This window comes from Aptenodytes patagonicus, chromosome 3, assembly GCF_965638725.1.
Source record: "Aptenodytes patagonicus chromosome 3, bAptPat1.pri.cur, whole genome shotgun sequence".
NCBI classification, from domain to species: Eukaryota; Metazoa; Chordata; class Aves; order Sphenisciformes; family Spheniscidae; genus Aptenodytes; species Aptenodytes patagonicus.
The window spans coordinates 759469-778515 of NC_134951.1; the positions used below are offsets into that span (position 1 = coordinate 759469).

Below are 19047 nucleotides of genomic sequence, written 5' to 3' on the forward strand. Positions count from 1 at the left end.
CCAAACACACAAGAACAGATAGCTGGCCTGAGTCATGTGCTTAAAATGTGTTTTAAGTCCAATGTTGACTTACAAAATTAAGTCTTAAAATGTTATTACATCCACTGAACTCACGCCAGTGATGTGGGAGGCCAGATAACGCTTTTGTGAGAGCTCAGAAGTAACCTAGCAGCTCTGTTTTTCTGATCTAACTCACTAAGAGTCCATGTATGTGTAACCTAGTGGCTAATTACTCCTATGTAATTTTTTTACTACTCCTGTAAGACATTCCAAAGCAGAATTAGGACCCATTCTCAAGGCACATTCAAATTAAAATTCAGATTAATATGGATTTAAGTAGGAGGCAAGGCCACCCAGGACAGGAGTTACACATATAGTTACAGTTAATATAAATTAGTAACTAGCAATTACTAACAATTACTAATATTTACTAACAATGAAATAAACAATTAGTAATTAGTAAACCAGTGAGAATCTTCAACTCTGGGCCTCTTGGCTTTAGCAATATAAAACAGGCAATAAAGGCTTTTCTGAGCAGAGAACCTACGCGTGAGGAAGTTGCTCCCTCTGTGGATTTACATGGTTTGTAGTAGATTGGGATGCATTTTGAGTATAAAGTAAAATACTAATATCAAATGGAAAATAACGAAAAAAGTGAAAAATTCCTTTTAAATTACAAAAGAAGGATGAGCTGGATGCTTGTGAGAATATATTAGGATAGCTCGTTCTTAACTGAAGATTTATTATCCTCCTTCAAATACCTTACAACTCAAAGTCAATGCTAACTGAGAACTCTAAAAACCATGAATGAAGGCTGCCTCTGAATTCGTGATGAATGTAGTCTTGGGAAAAAAAGAATTACTCTTGATCATATTCTTCCCTGGCGTACATGTCAGAGAAGATTCAAGTGATAGCTATGGTCAAATTCCAGTCACATGCCTCCATCAGCATCTAACACTGCTTTACAATGCGTACTCTGGCCTGGTTACCATATTAAGACCATACTGTTTCACAAATTAAACCAATTATTCAATATGTTGCAGCCTAATTCCTTTCAGACTCTGGAATTTTTATTCAACAGCCCACAGATCCAACCCATGAAGCAGCAGAATGCATGAAGGCCATGGAGAGCGAGCCATCTAACAACCCTCAGATACCAGGTGAAATGGGCAATTGATCTTCCCAATATATTACCTTTGGCTTTTGCAGACAGAAAGTCTTGGCCCTATCAAAGTACCGCTGCACAAATCTTGTGCGGGGTATAAGATTCTTATCTCCTCTCACCACGAAGGGCTTCGGGAGGAAGGATGTCAAGATAATTAACTGCTTCAGGTGAGTCTCCTACAGGGAGCTCTGTAAAACAGCGTGTTCAGAAGCACTTCAGCTTACTAATTCACTAAATAGTAAGTGCTAAAAAGACTTACTGATGGTAAGCTGATGGGTTTCTTTTTTCAATTTTTTTTTTTTTTTTTAACGTGTTGAGAAAACCTGGTAGATTGCAATCAATGGATGATCCTTGCAAACAGTGTTGAAGGGCATGGCACTCCCACTACGAAAGGTTCTACGGATGATCATCAGCCTTTAATTATTTTGAAATCCTATGAAAAACACAATCCAATCTTTATATTACTTCTAACTAAGTCCACAGTAAAATTTAAATTATGCACACAGATGTGATAATACCAAAAGTAAAATTCCAGTTTTCCTAAACAAATTCTTCTACATGTTGAAAATTTCCACATTTATTTCTCTCTCAATTTATTCATCACTTCTCATTTTAGAATATTTCCTACTTTACTCTTTACCCTGTTCATCGCCTGGTATCTGCACAGACCATCTATTCTCTGTGTGCCTTTTCTGTGACCTCCTCTTTGCGTTATTTTTAGGCTATTTTAAAGGGTTTTTTCCATTGTGGTAACAAACACTATATCCTGTTGTGCTACCCCACCATTTATTTTGTCAAACAAATGCAGTGCTGTCTAGAATGCTGTATAATCGAGCCGCTACTGCAGCTTCACTTTCTGAAAATGATAAGGGAAAGATAATTTCCATTGATCCCAACTTTTCGATAATGCTTCCCAGTGAAAAGAGCACAGCATGCTGAATGAGCACGCTACTTCACAGGCGAGTATACCTCTTACGGGTATCTTGTTTCCTTGAGAAACAGCTATTCTTTCTTTCAATTAGCTGAGTTCCACTTTAGAAATTTCTAATAGAAAAATCACCTATCATTGTTGCTAATCTTGACCTCCTGCCTGTTTGATATCCTCTGTAAGCACCTCTGCATTCTGCAAAGATGGGATACTCTCCCCTTCAAAAAAGCAGAAAACACAAACAGAAAGCCCCAGAGCAACACAATCCTCTCATCCACCACCACCGCAAACCCACAAATAACACAATCCCCTTCTCCATCACTGACATCACCACTGCAAACCTCCCCAGATAACACCATCCACTTGCCCATCACTAGCCCTACGGTATTTTTGCCATCATCTTCCTCCCCAGCTGTACGTCTTGTTTCTTCTTGACTTTAACCTGTAAACAGCTGGGGGCAAACTATGTTTTAACTTCTATCACAACAGGACCTCAGTCAGTTTGGAACTTGGATGTACTACTGCAAAATCCCCAGTATTAATAAATTTCAACTCCAAATAAGTAGTTAAAAGTAATAAAGAATTTCAGACTTTGAAAAATGTTTCACACATCCTAGAGTCCAATTTGTGGTCTTATTCATCTTCAGGTTTAGATGGGAAATGAGTCTGGTGTGCCTTTATTTTCCAAGGCTTTCAACCACTTAACATTTCCTTCTGCTACAGAAGCGTAACTGTAGAAACCAGCCAACAACACGCTGCTCTACCTTCAGCTTCATCCACACGCTCTCCTGGGAACAGCTAGCAGGCAATCCATTTTGTTTTACTTCCTAAATGGGCACGGTACATGACTCAGCGGGACTTGCACCGCTGCGGCCATTATATCAGTCTGGTGGTAAGCATGGTTGACGATCCAAAAAGTCAGGCACATAAATGTAATACGTGCTTTTTATCTGGACACAATGTTTCAGCAACCCTCCTGGACCCAGGTATTCACGTTTTTGGTTTTCCTCCAAACTGTTAAGTCATATAGCAATCTTCTTTCCCCTTTTACTGATCGTCTAATTGCCAAGGCATTCATGAAAGGTTTCTTCTCCGCCTTATTCCAAAAGGTTCATGAGACGCAGGTGTCAGTTTGGCTCCAGCAATATGCCAGTCGTGCTTTGCAGTTTTGAGTGCATTAGCAAGGAACAACTGCAGCGCTTTCTCTTGCAGAATTCCTGCCTTTCAGCACAAATCCTTTTGAATTTTATAGCCTTTCTGAGATTCCTTCTTCAGCAAACTCCCTCAGCCTTTTACACATCTAGATCTGTCAGTGGAAGATACTTACCTTTTTCCCAAGTCCATCAATAAATATTCAAAAGAAACAGTTTCTGCTTCGTTTTCATCATGCACAGAGTAACTAAACTTGTCAGAAACGTTTGCCACCAGTTACTGTAAGGGCTTAAGGAATCAACGAAGCTTCTACGTAGTTACAACTCCGTATGTGGTTACTAGACATCCCAGTGGATCCCCTTCCTTTTGAGCTGGTTATTTGAGATTTACATTTTTGGGTTTCCTGTCCTCTGAAACACCTATGAAGTTCAGAGTCAGAGGCGGACTACTGAATTACGCATGAATCCAGATATTCCAGAACTGTTTCTATAACACCACTTCCACCACCACTTTCTAGATGATACATTTTAATAAATTTTTCAACTGAACAAGAAATTGAGGTCTGAACAGATCAGGTGAATATTATAAAAGTCGTCTTTCTCCAGGCACAGCACTGGCTGGTATGCAGGCTTTCTGCAGTGGTAAGCTGCAAAACTGCATTCCTCAGCGGTGCTATCTAAGTTCATAAGTAGCAGCAGTCAAACACAGTTTTCATGATCCAAAACAGCGTCTACCTACCAGCAAGCACATCTGGCTTCTCCAGGTTCCAGAGAAAGCTCAAAAAAAAAAAAAGTAAAATAAATACTTCTGAGGGGCTGGAATGTTTGTTCTCTTTTGTAACATAAAAAGTTGAAGGAGATCCTGCTCCGCACTGTACTCTCTTCAGGTGATGTGACATTCCACTTGTATAGGCAGGAGGTAAGGTTAAAATACCTTTCCTATTAACCATTGAATCACTCTCCCTGTGGCACTCATCCTCAGTTAGAATCAAACGCAAACCAAACACTCGGGGTTTGGTTATTTCGGTAAATGTAACATTGATACATCAGTCAAGGACTGTCCTGGATTCTACATTTTTATTTAATAATCAATCATGTTTCTATCCAACTTAGTTATAAATAAAGCATGAACAAAACATAACTTATGTAGTGATGCCTGCATAAGTGTGCAACTAGTCTATAAATAAAAGTAATTTTAAGTACTAGGAACAACTATTCAACTAATTTTTCCCAGAGACCCAGAAGGCAGATGTCAGCACGTAGCTGCCCTGCGCGGGCTCTGGCTCTGCTCGACCAGCCAGACGTGCACACTGCTCGCAGCTGGAAACACTGCTCTGCAGCTGCTTTCTGACAGCGGGGATTCAGCTCACTGTCCCGGGAGATTAGGAAAATACTGCGAAGGGACCTCCCACAAAAACAGGGCAAGTGCCGAGCGTGTACGTTCTTAACCAAGTTTAGACAAAGCTGAGTTGCGCCTGCATCCGGACAAGCGCTGCCTTTGGAGTTGCCTAGATCGACACAAACAAACATGGCCGAGGTATGTGCATCAAATGCAAATGCACTGACCACTTTCTGCTGGGAAAACTAATATGTTTTTGACAGATGCCACTGAAAAACTGTGTTATATGTACAAAAGACGAGAGAAATTACCAGTAAAATGCAGCTGTGATGTTCCATGTGTTTGAAAACCTGTTGTATCTGTATCGTGTATTGCCAGATCCTTTTCGTTTCAGAATAGTTTATAGATCCCGTCTCTGTTGACCTGCCTTCCTATCAAAGGCTACATCCGTTAAGAAAAAATAATACTTCCATCATGGAATTAAAAAGCTGGAAACTGCAAACTACATTACCAAAAGTTGTCTTTCTACCTTTTTCTAATTGTCTATTTATAAATCACATCCACCTCTACCAAAAGGGTCTAGTAAACACTTGTTACAATGGGCTTAGAAATTTGTAGGCAATAAAAACTGAATTGAAACTTGGTTGGCAAGAACACTTGTTTGGAAATTGAGATTTTAAAGTTATCTGTTTCTCTCTCTCTCTCTTCCCTCTGCCCCCTCCAATATCTGCCTCATTTTACTGGTATTACTTGTAATATCATAATTGTAAACTACACAGGGTGTAAACACAAAGTAAGGCAGCATATCCACCCTTCTTCTATACTGAAAATGGGTAAGCAAGCAAAAAAATTTTCAGTCAGTGCACAGAGAACTTTCCCTCTTCTCCCAGCAGAGGAATTGTGCTAAGCAGCCAAGTGGATTAAGTAGAAAGAAGCCAATACAGTAAGTGAAGCGAGTATAATACCTGCACAGAAACGGTATTGCAAGAAGGAAGCTAAAGCACCCATATCTGCCTCCAGCTCTCAGCAGAGAAGGTACACGGTCACCCCAGATGTCCAGGCCTGTATCTGTGCACGAGGGCAGCGTGCCCTCTGCTGGAAAATGCTGAGTTATAAAAGGAGTTTTTTTCACGTCATTTGAAAACAGGAGCCCATGTGATGGTGGAAGTCCACACACAGACAGCAACGTGACAGGGATGCAGAGCACACTAACGCCGCGCTCCCTTTCGGCTTGTTTCTGGGGGACTGAACAAAAACATGTTCAAAAATTTTTTAATAACTTTAAGGTAGTCTAAATGAGAAATGAAATGAACCAGAAATAAGAGAGGTAATTCTGAGAGCAAAATCTTATTAACAGCTACTTACAGTATTGCTAGACTAACTCGGTAGATAAAAGGGTCTGTCTTCTGTTTTAGATTCGATTAGTACCCAGTATAATGACTTCCCAACGGAAGCCATGGATATTATCACTATAGAAACAACTAAACATTTGTTTGGTTTGTTGATACATATTCCAAAGCCACCATGTTAAGGGTGGTTATAAATAACAAACGTTCCATTATTTATAGCAGGAAGAGCGTTCTAACTCAACTACGGTTGATAATAAGCCACTAAAACTTATACCCTGGGGTACAAGGCCTTAGGGTAACTTGGCTATTTTAACATTTTACCTGAAATTTATGGATGACAGAGACTGCTTAAGTTTGGCAGATTAAACAAAAAAATAAACAAACAGAATGAACAATGACTAATCTACACGCTTTCAAAATGAACAATTTGATTTTCAGTTCTGCTGCGCATACATAACTAAATGAATCAGTGTTTAAAGCTATTTAATAAAAACCAAAATTGAAATAGCCCAGAAGGGAAAATTTGGAAAGTGTTTGAAGGTTGTTTTTTTTCCTCCAAACGGGCCCCAACAAGCAGTGTGTTCATACAGCAATACCTCCCTTTCCAAAAAAAAGGCTTCTACCTGAACTTACACACATATATATTACATATATAATTATAAAAAAATCACGATACTATGTGATTTATAGTATCAAAAAAAATCAAAGGCACTTCAGAATTTCAGGAAAAAGAACCTTATGAAAATACTTATTATTAATGCTTATTCTGGGTCTTAGGGCTCTGAAGCTCTGAAAATACACCACCCAAGACTGAACTAGATCTGGCTGACTTGAAAACCCAGGAAAAAGAAATTTCTCTTTTTATTGTATCAGAGAACCAGCTAATCTCTGCAGATCTGGACAGCAGGAGTCTTTGGGTCTTCACTCAAGAAATTATTGTTGAGTAAACACGTAAGTAGGTCATGCTATTTCAGCTGAGGCTGCGCCAGTGCTGAGCAGAACGAAAGAGTTGCGATGCGCATTTTGCACTCACGTCTTCCTTTCTACATACCAATATAGTGTTTTCACAACGGTTTGTCATTGCTGATGCTGTTCAGTTCGTAAGCAACCATATTCATAGAATCACAGAATGGTTTGGGTTGGAAGGGACCTCTAAAGGCCATCTAGTCCAACCCCCCTGCCGTGGGCAGGGACATCTGCAACTAGAGCAGGTTGCTCAGAGCCCCGTCCAGCCTGACCTGGAATGTTTCCAGGGATGGGGCATCCACCACCTCTCTGGGCAACCTGGGCCAGTGCTTCACCACCCTCCGCGTAAAAAATGTCTTCCTTCTATCTAGTCTAAATCTACCCCCCTTTAGTTTAAAGCCATTCCCCAAACTGTCCTCTGCAGCACTGCTCCCTGGCCATGTATCCTTCATGAAACTTTGCGGCTGCTTAGTCCCACCTGAGAACTTTGCAATTTTCTGTACTGAACTGCATCTTTTTTGAAAATGTAAGTGATCCAGAATAGACACCTTCAAATTCATTCCCTTTGCTGGATGTTCTTCATCTTTTTATCAGGTTCAGCTTTGCCCCTTTACCAGCAGTACGAGTCACCCGGCTAGGGAAGGCAGAAGTGTCCTACTGAGGACTGACATGAAAAAGACACTCCAGATTCCCTGACCTCACCAACTGACGGATTTCCTTGTCTGTCATTTACCTAGCAGTACTATAGTCCAAATCCCAAACTAAGATACAGTTTTTAAAATTATGACTAATTTTCAATTTTCAGAAAATTAACACACAAGACTTGCAAAAGTTAAAAAAAAGAGTAAAAGAAAAAACGTAAGAGACCTCTCTCTCAAAAGATCCCTCTTCCATGCTCAGTTTATAGGCAACAACTCAGTCTGTAGTAGTATTTTATATATCCCTGAATTTTTTAGTCCATTTAAAACACTTTGTTGCTTAAAAAACCCAGCAAATGGTTAAAAAGGCTCAGAAATAAGTTTCTAGAGCAAGAGCCAGAAATATTACTTTAGACTACAGGAATATAAATGCTCCTTATGATCCCCTTATTGTTTACTAAAGTCCCTCAGATTTCTCCATTTTTGTCCTTGATTTCCATCTTTTGTCTTTGCTTCACCTTTAGACAACCTTTAGCCTCTTAATTTCATCTTTCTTTGGTTTGGATTCTGACTATGCTGAACAAGAAATGTAAATATCTCCTTCACTCTTCATGCCTTTTATTCTTTTGGCTCATGTCCTGGCATAACTCCATAGTTGTACTATACACACCTCCTACAAACATAACAGATTTACATAAGCACACCTTTTAAAAGTGTTCCTTCCATTTCACCTACTGCTGCAGTTGCTTACTAGTATGAGTTACATCTTGTTTCTGTATAAGACAGACAAATTTGCTGCTACTAAAATTCCTTCTACAGACTTCTGGACCAGTTGTTTTTATGTATCAATGTTTTCATTAGTAAGATATTAAAATCTCTTTCAAGGTTCCCAAATATCATTATTTTCCTTCATACATTCTTCCCTTTTGTTCCATAAAAACTCTTTTTCCCAATACTGCTTCCAGTAATCTTCTGCTTCCAGTCTGTGCTTTGTTTAGTGTTGCTTCTGTATGTGCAATTCCCTCTTATTCTTCTGCATGAAGAGTACGGAAGGAAGCAGTTCCAGAGCCACCACCTGGTCCTGATGGCAGATAATCTGAATTCTTCATCTCCAAAGCAAGGTGGCTGCACCCGGGTTGTCTAAGCAGGCATGGCTCCTCGCCTGTGTCAACTCCTAAACTTCACCTTAGGAGCTTCCTAAACCTCACCTTAGGAGCTGCTTGGGAGAGTGCTGTTTGGTCCACGCTAAAGCTAGGGGTTGTTCTGACAGTCCTGCAGTTCAGATCATGCAACAACCTGCACTGTTTCATTTGCCAGAAGAGTGACAGTCTGAATATCCTCCTTTTGCATTTGTATAACGTCCCACTCCTCCAATTCACATTATATCTTAAAATCAACTTCTTCTGTACAGCCTAGTAAGAATCAAATGCCTCAAAAGTTAACACTGAAACAAGATGGGATGACAGATTCGCAGATACTAGTACCAGAATGGGGCACAGTCCGTCTAACCTGACTCGCTGCAAACACAGGTCAGAGACTTCAGAAGGAAACATCTACATTAGAGTTAGAGCTACTATTTAGATATGTCTTTGTATTAAAAAATGCAGACTGCATTTATATATACTTAAGGGGATAATAATCTACTGGTAGCTCAGATTAAACATTCCAGAAGTTTATTACCCACATAGTTAAAAAAAGGACAATATTTAACTCCGAATTTTCCTATCTTCGCCTTCCAACTACTGAATGGTATTAAGCCCCAATTTTCTAAATTAAACAGTAATACTATAATGACTCTTCCTCATGAAGGTAATTACTAATTATAATCCAATCATCATTTGAACTTCTCTTTGAATAAGTAAAAGGTTGGGCTTAATCTTTTGCCATAAAATAGGTTTTTATATCTAAAATTGCCTATTATTTCTTGAGATGTGATTATCATATAGTCATCCAACTGAATGTTATTTCTCATATAATTTCTTCGAGGCTTTTGAGTTAAGAGTTTTCAATGCATATATTTACAATTGTCAGGACAATGACAATACTAAATTTTTCTCTTAAAGAAATACTATCTTTAAAGATGCCACTTGGATAAAGTTCCTTTCTAAGCACAGCATTCATGCTAACCCCTTTACCTTTCTGGGGAGGAAAGGTATTGCAACCTTTCAGTCTTTTTAAGCTAAAAGAGAGGAGAATATAAGAAAAGTAGGACTGATGTGAAGAGGGGAAGAAAACGTGTTAAGGCCTTGAGAAGGACTGTGCTGCCTTGTGTGCTTTAAAGAGCACTGAATACAATGACAATCACCTGTAAATTAATAATGTTACTTGTAATAAAAACAGTACAGTTCACCTATTTATATGCTTTTGCTATTTGAAAACCTTTAAAAGTCCTACTGTGCAGTTCTACTATAAAAAACTTTAATTTTCCGAATAAATTAGTACAGAGGTGGTTGTTTCAGCATGACAAACAAAGGTGAGTTACCCAAGAGGAATGCTCCTTCATCTGATGCTGGTTGCTATGAGGACCATTTGCATGGCCACGCCAAAAACAGTTTTGACAGAGCTGGTAGTTGTGGCACTGCTGGCATCGGTACCGGAAACCCATCATGCTCTCACACCGGCAATACGAACATTCCACGGGATGGAAGACTTGGTGGTGATGGGGAAAGAGGGGTAGGGGGGAAGAAAAAAAAAAAGTAATAAGTGAACTTTAGGAATACCTCGACCATCAAATTTCATTGGAGCTTCCAAAACCCACCCCCAGGTTCTTAACCACTAAACCAACTTGTTATTCTGGGCAGGTCATGGATTTTGAGTGCAGAGCAGGTCATTTCGGTAAGATTAACCACAAATTTAAGTTGATGATAACATAGCAGTTCCATCTGACAAGTTCAATTTTTCTTCTTCAGATTTCTCCCTCCTCGGATACACTCAGACCCAGAAGTCTCCATGACAGTCCAACAACACTGAGAATACATATGAGCGGACAGGGAAAGCAGAAAGGCTATATTCACAAAGGTTAATTCCTGCCCAAGGAGATCGCTTTGCCCTAGAGTCAGCTGAGGGAGCTGTTCACAGAAGAGGCAAATTCAGACCACCGCGATGGGCTTCTGCTCTGAATCACCTCTCACCGAAGAACTTCCCTCGCGCTTCCCCAACTGCGAGCTGCCTCTTGTACCTCTACAGCTTAAACTGAAGAAATCCCCAACGTACCTCTAAATCTTAACATCTCGAGAACTGGAAAATTAAATTAGGTATGACATGCAGAGTCACCATCAGAAGCAGGCTAAATAAATAAATAAATAAATGCTTCTTCCCTGTTCTACCCATGAACAAACAATCACAGACTTGCTCCATTTAAGAGATAAGTCTTCAGAACAAACAAAAGAGGAATGTGAGAATGAGGTAAAGGAGATATCTTACTACCTCAAATGCATCTTAAAAGGTGAGGCACAGGAAATAGAATGGAAGGATGAAGGTGAAGGTGAATTACAGGAGCAAATAGTTTAGCATTGCTGTGGGTCTAGAGCATAAGTAATTACAGACAGGTATAAATAACCGTGCTATGGAAAAGACCACAGGAAAAAAAAGCAGCTCACTGGCCAGTCAGCTGAAATTCTTAGATATGTCTATTATAAACTACTGAAAGATGTAAGAGAAATAACTAGAAAGAGTCTGAAGTTTTGATCTATGATAAAAATGATGATTTAGCTGTTCTGAGATGGTGCAATACTGCACAGGGCAATAAAAATGTAGAGAGATGTAGCTTCTATGGGAAGGTTTGGCCAGTTAAACAGTGCAGAAGCACCTGATACCTCAAGAGTGGATGCATATGCCAAAACTGTTGAAAACCCATGGGTAACAATTAAAGCAAAGAGAACTTGAGCATTGACCTGGTCAGGAATGCCATGGATAATTAAGCCAAGACGACCAGGTGGATGACGCTTTATTGCAGCATGTAGCAACACTGTATAAAGCAAAGGACCCGATTCTGGTAGGTGATTTCAATACACAAATGCCCGGTGGGAATGGACTGCAGAGGAACTGGTGACTTTTTTTTTAATAGAAAAGGTAGAGAAAGCAATGAAAAGAAAGACTTCTAGATTCGTATCAAACAGTAGAAAAGAACTGGTTGAAAAAAGATGACAACAAGTGACCTTAAGTCAACATGCCAACAGAGTAATTTTGTGAAATTTAGGAAGCACAGGAGAGAGAACATGACTTCAATGCAGCACATTTCAGTAAACTCATGAGAATTAGCAGGTAAGCTACAAGAAGAAACAATTCAACAGGAAAACTGAGTTAGAAGAACTGTCAGTTCCTTAAAGAAATGATGCTAAAGAAACAAGCATAAACTATCTCAGTGCAGAGAAAAAAGCAGACTGTAGTAAAAAACCAATGTGGCTAAAATTAAGAGCTCCTCAATTACCTAAAATTCAAAAGGAAGCCTACAGAAGAAAAACTGAGACAAATTATTAATGAGGGTTAAAAGAATAACTCAAATATTCAGAGACAAAGTCAGAAAAACAGAACAAGAGAAAACTAGCAGGGGATTTAAAAGGGACATTACAAGAATTGTAATTATGATCCTTAAAAGGGTGTCAAATTATACCTATGTAACTACTGACTTCTCACGTTATTTTAACTTGTAGAATACATACTGGAACAAATAATAAAGCAAAGTACTGTAAGCACCTGAAGAACAACAGAGAAATGAGCCATGGACAACATTTGCCAAATCAACCTAATGTCTTTCCATGACAGAGTAATTGACCTTGAAAATAGGAAACAGGCATCAAATGCCATCAATTTTTCATTTTACTTCCATAATTCTTACAAAATTGGTCTCCCATGATATTCTCATGACAGGAGGAAATACACAATAGATGAAAGGACTGTAACTTGGATGTGAATCTCGTTGGAAAAAGACCAGAGAGCAGTTAATTGTCAAAATGGAAAGATCTAATAAGCAAAGGGCTTTATTCCAGGTCACGCACTGATCAATATTTTTCATAAACATATTGAACGATCATCAAAAATGTCCGATTTGGGGCATCACATGTCAAGGAAGATGTGGGTTAATTATATGTACAGGAGAAAGCAATAGAATTGTCTGAGCGATATCTAGTAGACATCTTCACTAGGAATAGACTGTGAGAAGGTATCATCAAACAAGGTACTTACAAAAGTAGCAATACATTCTCCAGAGCCAGTGGCCAAAAACCAGCTACTTAAGGGTTTACACTGCAATAAGAAAAAACTCATGCTAGAACATTAGGAAAAAACTTTCTCACCCTAAGAATATTTAAACAGTGATCTCACCCCAGCTTCAAGTCCAAGGAGGTGTTGAAACTTTTTGACAGAGGATTTTAAGAAGCAGCGAGGCAAATCTTTCAAGAATGTTTACATACATTCAAGTGTGCCTTTGCAAAGGGAGATGGATGAAGTCACAGGTTCCCAAAGCTTTTTCTTTTTTTGCACACACACACCACCCCCACCCCCACTCTCCCACAATATCCCTTCTGCTTGCGGCAGGGCTGCTGTCTCCTCTCCTGCTAAGCTACAGCATTAGGTCACTACCTTAATGAAAGCCAATATACTGGTATCAGCTGATGACAGCATGTTCTGTCTACCTCTGCGTACCACTTGATCTTGTCTCTTCTTCCCCACCTTTTCAAAAATACCTCTTATCTTCTCTGACTCTATGCATTTAGAAGAGATTACTGTTGATGAAAAGGGGACAAAAGTGCTACAGAGTCCTGAACCAAATAATAAACAACTTGAAATTGATACGCTTGATTTAGGAAAGCAATAACAACATTCTGATAAAATAAAACATGAGGCAAAATAATAATGGCGACAGCACTGAATGTACTGCAAAAAGCATGCTTTAAAAATGATTGGTAAAGAGAAGAATGGAACAATCAGTATCAGAGATTAATAGATCATGGGCAAGGTATCTGGCCATCAAGATAGAAACCAAAGAGGTGCACTTTTTGGTTTGTTTGTGGGGTTTTTCTTGTTTGGTTTGGGTTTTTTTTGTGCTTTTTTTTTTTTCTTTTTCTGAAAGTGACAAAGTTTAGCTATGGATGGGAAACAAATAAATGAAGTGGAAGAGCATGCTTCCTCCCAGTACCAAGCTGCTGCCTTCCCCTTCCTGGCTTACTGGCAGGTGGTATGTCATGATCAAAATGTAGATATTACTCTTTTCCCATTTCTTTTTCATTTCTGAATGCCATAAAATATGGTGTTGCAAACTTTATTTCTCTTCTCTCCTGTTCAGACCGCTTTCCATGCTCCCATCTGCATAAATCCAACTGGATTGAAGTTGCCGTGAAGCAGTCAACTGAAAATGTTTTTCACATCATTGACATGCCCAACTCCAAGTCACCCTTGAACCACCATGACCTCTCCTGCCTATGGACTGTAAGAGTTCACCTCATGTCCCAATCCATTTTTCCTCTCTCCTTCCTACTCCTCCTTTCCTGCCTCTGAAATACTTGTTCTAATCAAAATGCTCAGGCTTCATTTTCTCTGCCTCAATGATCTGAACTTTTTTTGTTGTTGACACCTTCTCTTTTGAAGGTGTCCCGTTACCCAAAGCTCTCTGCCACATATGGGAGTGGGAGTTTTAAGCTTCTTTCCACCTTTCATTGCATCCAAGTCTTCCGTCATTCCCTTTTCTGGCTGCCAGTACTCCAGACTCTGGGTCTTCCTACTGGGTCTTTTCTTGAGAGACAACCTGCTCCTTCCTTCCTTCAATCCTGCCAGCAGACCAGTTCCCTATGGAAGGTGCAGGAAGGGCAGGAGAGGGAAGCAGCTAGAGAGATTGGACCATGAACCCAATTCTCATGTCCAGCTTTTCCTCCTTTTTCTGACTCCCAATCATATATCTGTATTCAGCAAGTTTTTGCTTTCTCTTCTTTTTTTCAACCGATACAGTCAGTGACTGTCACTGTATTTCAATTCCCTCCCAAGTGTTCTGCCCCTGTGGGTCACGTCCTTCTACTTCCCATCCCATCTGACCCACCCCAGCATCACTAACTGCTCAGGCTCCTGCACTACAGAGTATCCTCGAAAGAAATCTCGTCACAAAACTAACCTCACCCATCAAAGCTTGGAAATTCTTCCAAATGAAAAACTGGAAGAATGTGATGTGTCCTTTCTCCTCTTCCTCTCTCCTCTATCACACAGACACTTCTCATTTGCTTTCTTCTACAAACCCCTAATTTATTCAAAGATCTTGTGCCATCTTGTGATTTACCTCAGACTCCTCATAGCCCATTCCTTCTTTATTATTACTTTCTTTGGCCTGTTCTCCTTGCTTGCCAACATCAAAATATACACGATTACTGAATGCACGCTTGTTGTCTGATGTCCCTCTCCTTCAGTTCTGATCTTAAGAAATCCCTCTGCCTCTCTCATTTCCACAGAAGCCGTTCTGGTCAAAATCCCTTATTACCGTTTCCCACCAAAATGTAGGTATCATTACTCCACCACCAATTTTTGAGTTGCAAACCCCAAATCCAATATTCCTCCTTGTCTTGAAATCTCCACATACTGCCCTGGCTCTGTGTATTCATATTTTACTTCATATTTTGACTGCTGATGCCAAAACCCAGTATTTGCTCTGTCTGAAGAATGCCCTTCCCCTGGTGACATTTGAATAGGGCTTCCAAAATATGATAGTAAAACCATAGATTGCTAAAACGAAATAATGAAGAAGAGTTTTAGAGGAAAATTGTGGATCCATATTTTGGATCCACATGTTGTTTCAAAGTACCCTAATTTTAAAGGTACATGGGAGAGGTAAGAGAGATGCAGGACTGAATGACCAGAGACTGGTCTGGAACTGAGAAGCATATCCACGCTGTCTGCTTACACGTGACAGAGTATTTCCATAGGAAGAGTGGTATCAATAACAAAATGTAGATAGAAATAAGTAGGGGAAAAGAACAGAATCTTTATTAAATTGTGTAGCAGAAATTCCCAAAGATATTAAAAAACTAGCAGCTAAAGAAAAATGAAAATATGACAGCTGCAAAATGCAAGAAAAGAAATCAAAGAGGAGATAATAAAAGTAGAAAGCTAAAGCATGATGATTGTTCTTCAACATAAAAAGGTTTCAAGGAAGACCTGGGAAAAAAAACACTGTTCAAAACTCTGGCTAAGACAGAATTAATGTTGGAGGAGAAATGCTTTGAAGAACTTGCCATGACTATAAATACAAACTTTTATTACAGTATTCTTTTACATGTGGTACTAATAGCTACATCTGTAAACAAGACATACTGCTACAAGGTTTTGTTTTGTCCCAGTGGACACAGGCCAGCAACATTGATGCATACATCCGTAACTTCTAAATTCTATTACTCCAATGTAAGATACAAATGATACTGTTAGCTAGGAGATAAAAATGCAATCATCTGCCTAATTCGGCAATACATACCACAAAGAGCCAAATACTCCAAATACTGCATTCCTTACAAAGCTGTATGTAATTTTACCACAGAAATCACGTCTCATATATAACGTACATGCCAAAGCTCCAGGCTTCAACTCTGACTTTCAGATTTTTCCATGGAAACTATTCAAATGAGTGGAAAGAGAACTCTTCTAAGAGATTACCGTCCTCAGCTAAAATCAATGAATGGAGGCCTGCTTAGGTGGCACTTTAGAGCAGGAATCTACACCTTCCTATTGACTAAGGCAGGAACCTGACCTCCTTGGTCTAAATTAACAGTTGTGAATACACCCAAACACTCTCTGGTCCTGCATTCTGCTGCCAAATCTCTAAACAAAACCTGATCTCTGGGACTAAACACATCCTGCTCCACTCATTGCCATGGAACACTGCTTTACAACCTGTGATCTACGAACCACGTGGATCTGATGGACTACTTCCATGGCATCAACAGGTTATGATGAACAGAAGCAATCTGGCATGTGCTATACAGCAGCCTACATAGAAGAACCTTTTAAAATAATCTGCATTCCACTGGAAAGCTCGGGAAACAGCGAAACAGAAGAGACTGAAGTGCATTGCAGAATTTTTATCCAGAAAAGAAACGATGGGCTTAAAAACCTCACAGAATACTACCAGTGAGAGACACTCCAAGGTGCCAAGTCAGACGACGGCTCTAACCAGGGCACAGAAAAACACAAGTGTATCACAAGACCCAGCCTAAGTTGTGCAAAGGCTCTGCTGAGTAGTAGTAGCTTAACATCTGCCTGTACTCTGTAAAAACGCTACACAGAATTATTGACTTACACCACCCAAGTCATCACAGACAGGAATTAACATACCAGGGCAGCATGGACTGAAATATCTTTAGAGGCTTCTTTCTGAAACATGATTCCAGATGTTTGTTATCACTCGTACGTACAAGTGACACTGTGCCTTTTAGAGGGGTATCAGTCTCCTTAATTATAATGATGTCTACAGCAGTTTGTAGCTTCCTTTTCCTTTCTTTAAAGCAATTATCTGGAGAACCTAAATAGTTTACAACTGGTCTTTAAGGACGAGAGTTCAGTCAGAAGAGTCTTCCTTAATGACAACTTACAACTCGGGCAGTGCAGGAAATTACCTATTGCTGGTACAGAAGATTTTAATGCTACATTTTTCTTATTAAGCCTTTTTTTTTTTTTTACCTACCGACAACCCAAGGACAATGCAGACCTCCATGAAAATGTCCAGATCCTCTAAAGCAAAAACTGAAAAAATTTTGGCTCCTGAGTATTCATAAAAACATTGTGCCAAAATCACAATAAGGAAAAAAGAGACACTAGTTCCTCGATGGATGTCAGTGATACCTTCAGAGCAGCAAAGGACAGACTGAATCGAAAGCACGAGTTTCTGTCACTGGAACGCCTTTACCACCGCCAGGCTAATTCCAAAATAATTTTGAGTACGTCTGTAAACTTACATTACATTTCTTAATGGAAGCTAGAATACAAAGATACCTGGGAAAGCACAGAAAGAAAGAAAAATGTGAAAATCGGGCAATTCTGCTTCTGGAAAGGAATTTTCCCCTGTGCTTCAGGAAAAGCAGAGAAATGGCAACACAACCCACCCAGACACTGAAAATACTGCTCAGCCACTGACCTGCCCATCTGGAAGCGAGGAGGGGATGGCAAAGGGGGTAGAGATCGGACACAGGCCACCGAGGGGTGTCAGAGCTCTGCAACAACCGAGCGGGACCTCGGCCAACCTCCGCTCACCCTCCCACAAGGGGAATAATGTTGTTACAGGGAAGTTTAAAGATGGTCCATACCCTTCAACATCCCTGTCAAAACACCAGCATGTCTGGCACATCTTCCTAGGAAATCACCTTCCGCCTTTCAAGAATTGTTTTTTGGCTTTTTCACAACAACAGCATCATCACTGCAGGTCTGTGGATTTTTTTTTTTTGCTTCCTCCCCCTGCCCCCCCTTTTTTTCAAAGGGAAGTCGAAAATGAATTCCACTGCGAGGCTCTATCTTTCCTTGTGAAAAATAAAAGATTCACCCCAGCTAAGGCTGCTTAGCAGCTGCTAAACACAAATTTTGTCATTTTAGGAAAGGTAGAAATTATCAATCCCATTCAGAAATTATTGAAATTATTTTGATCTTCTGGGAAAGTTAAAGATTTATTTGTCACAGAAGGCAGCCAAAGCTTGAGTTATAATACCTGACTGAAGAACGACCTGATACGGTTAAAAAAATTTTATGGAACATTTTTTAACTGGGAACTCTAAACAGGAACTGCATTCTCCCTACCACACACATTTGTTTTTTTAAAATTGTTGTATTTCAGGTAAGATACAATCCTTACCCTAAAGAGTCTATGAGCTAGCAAAGTATTTCTACAAACGTTAACATAAGCTTAAGATAACAGCCATGGCAAGTTTAAAAGCCAGATATTCTTTTCTATATTTTCCCTTTGTTATAAATCGGAGAGGAAAAAAAAAAAACACAACATAGCCTGAAGACTTCTTCCACCTGCATTTACAAAGGATCCTATTTCTACAAAAGCATGACTAAACAGATTAGAATGCCTGCACAAAAGCATACTGTTGTTATGCTGCATATTAGCATGCAAACTGAGATGACGGCTCTCAAAAATAACGTGCTGGCCTATTTGTTTAGATCAATACTAGCAATCCATGGAGTTTATTTGATGCCTTGAGAAAGAAGATACGTTATTTTTTACCTGTAAATGTTATTTCTCCAATAAAACAAGCTCAGTTCAGAGCTTAATTGCCTTTTGCTTATATCAGAGTTGAAAAGACAACCAAGGAAATTGCAGGATTTTTTTTTTTTTTTTTTTTAATGTGTCAACCGAGGTGTTCAAGTGCCTCTGAAGTAACTCAGCAGTGATTGCCAGAGTAATTAATGAGAATATTTACAAGCTGTGAAGGAGACAAATATCTGGTTGGGAGGAAAGGTTAGGGAACAAAAGCACTACACTCTGACAAGGTGCAATCCAGAGAAAACTAACTTGCAGTGGAAATCAACAACCGACTCCAGAAC

At 39.5% G+C, this 19047-nt stretch overlaps 1 protein-coding gene across 16 annotated transcripts in view; it reads right to left on the reverse strand.

Moving 5' to 3' along the window:
- DTNB (dystrobrevin beta) overlaps positions 1 to 19047 on the reverse strand; it is a 222173-nt gene that overhangs the window by 150804 nt on the left and 52322 nt on the right. For all 16 annotated transcript variants that reach the window (XM_076332466.1, XM_076332465.1, XM_076332461.1 and 13 more), the window contains one exon: positions 10019 to 10185. In XM_076332466.1, coding sequence (XP_076188581.1) covers positions 10019 to 10185 — 167 coding nt within the window. The remainder of the gene's footprint in view (positions 1 to 10018; positions 10186 to 19047) is intronic.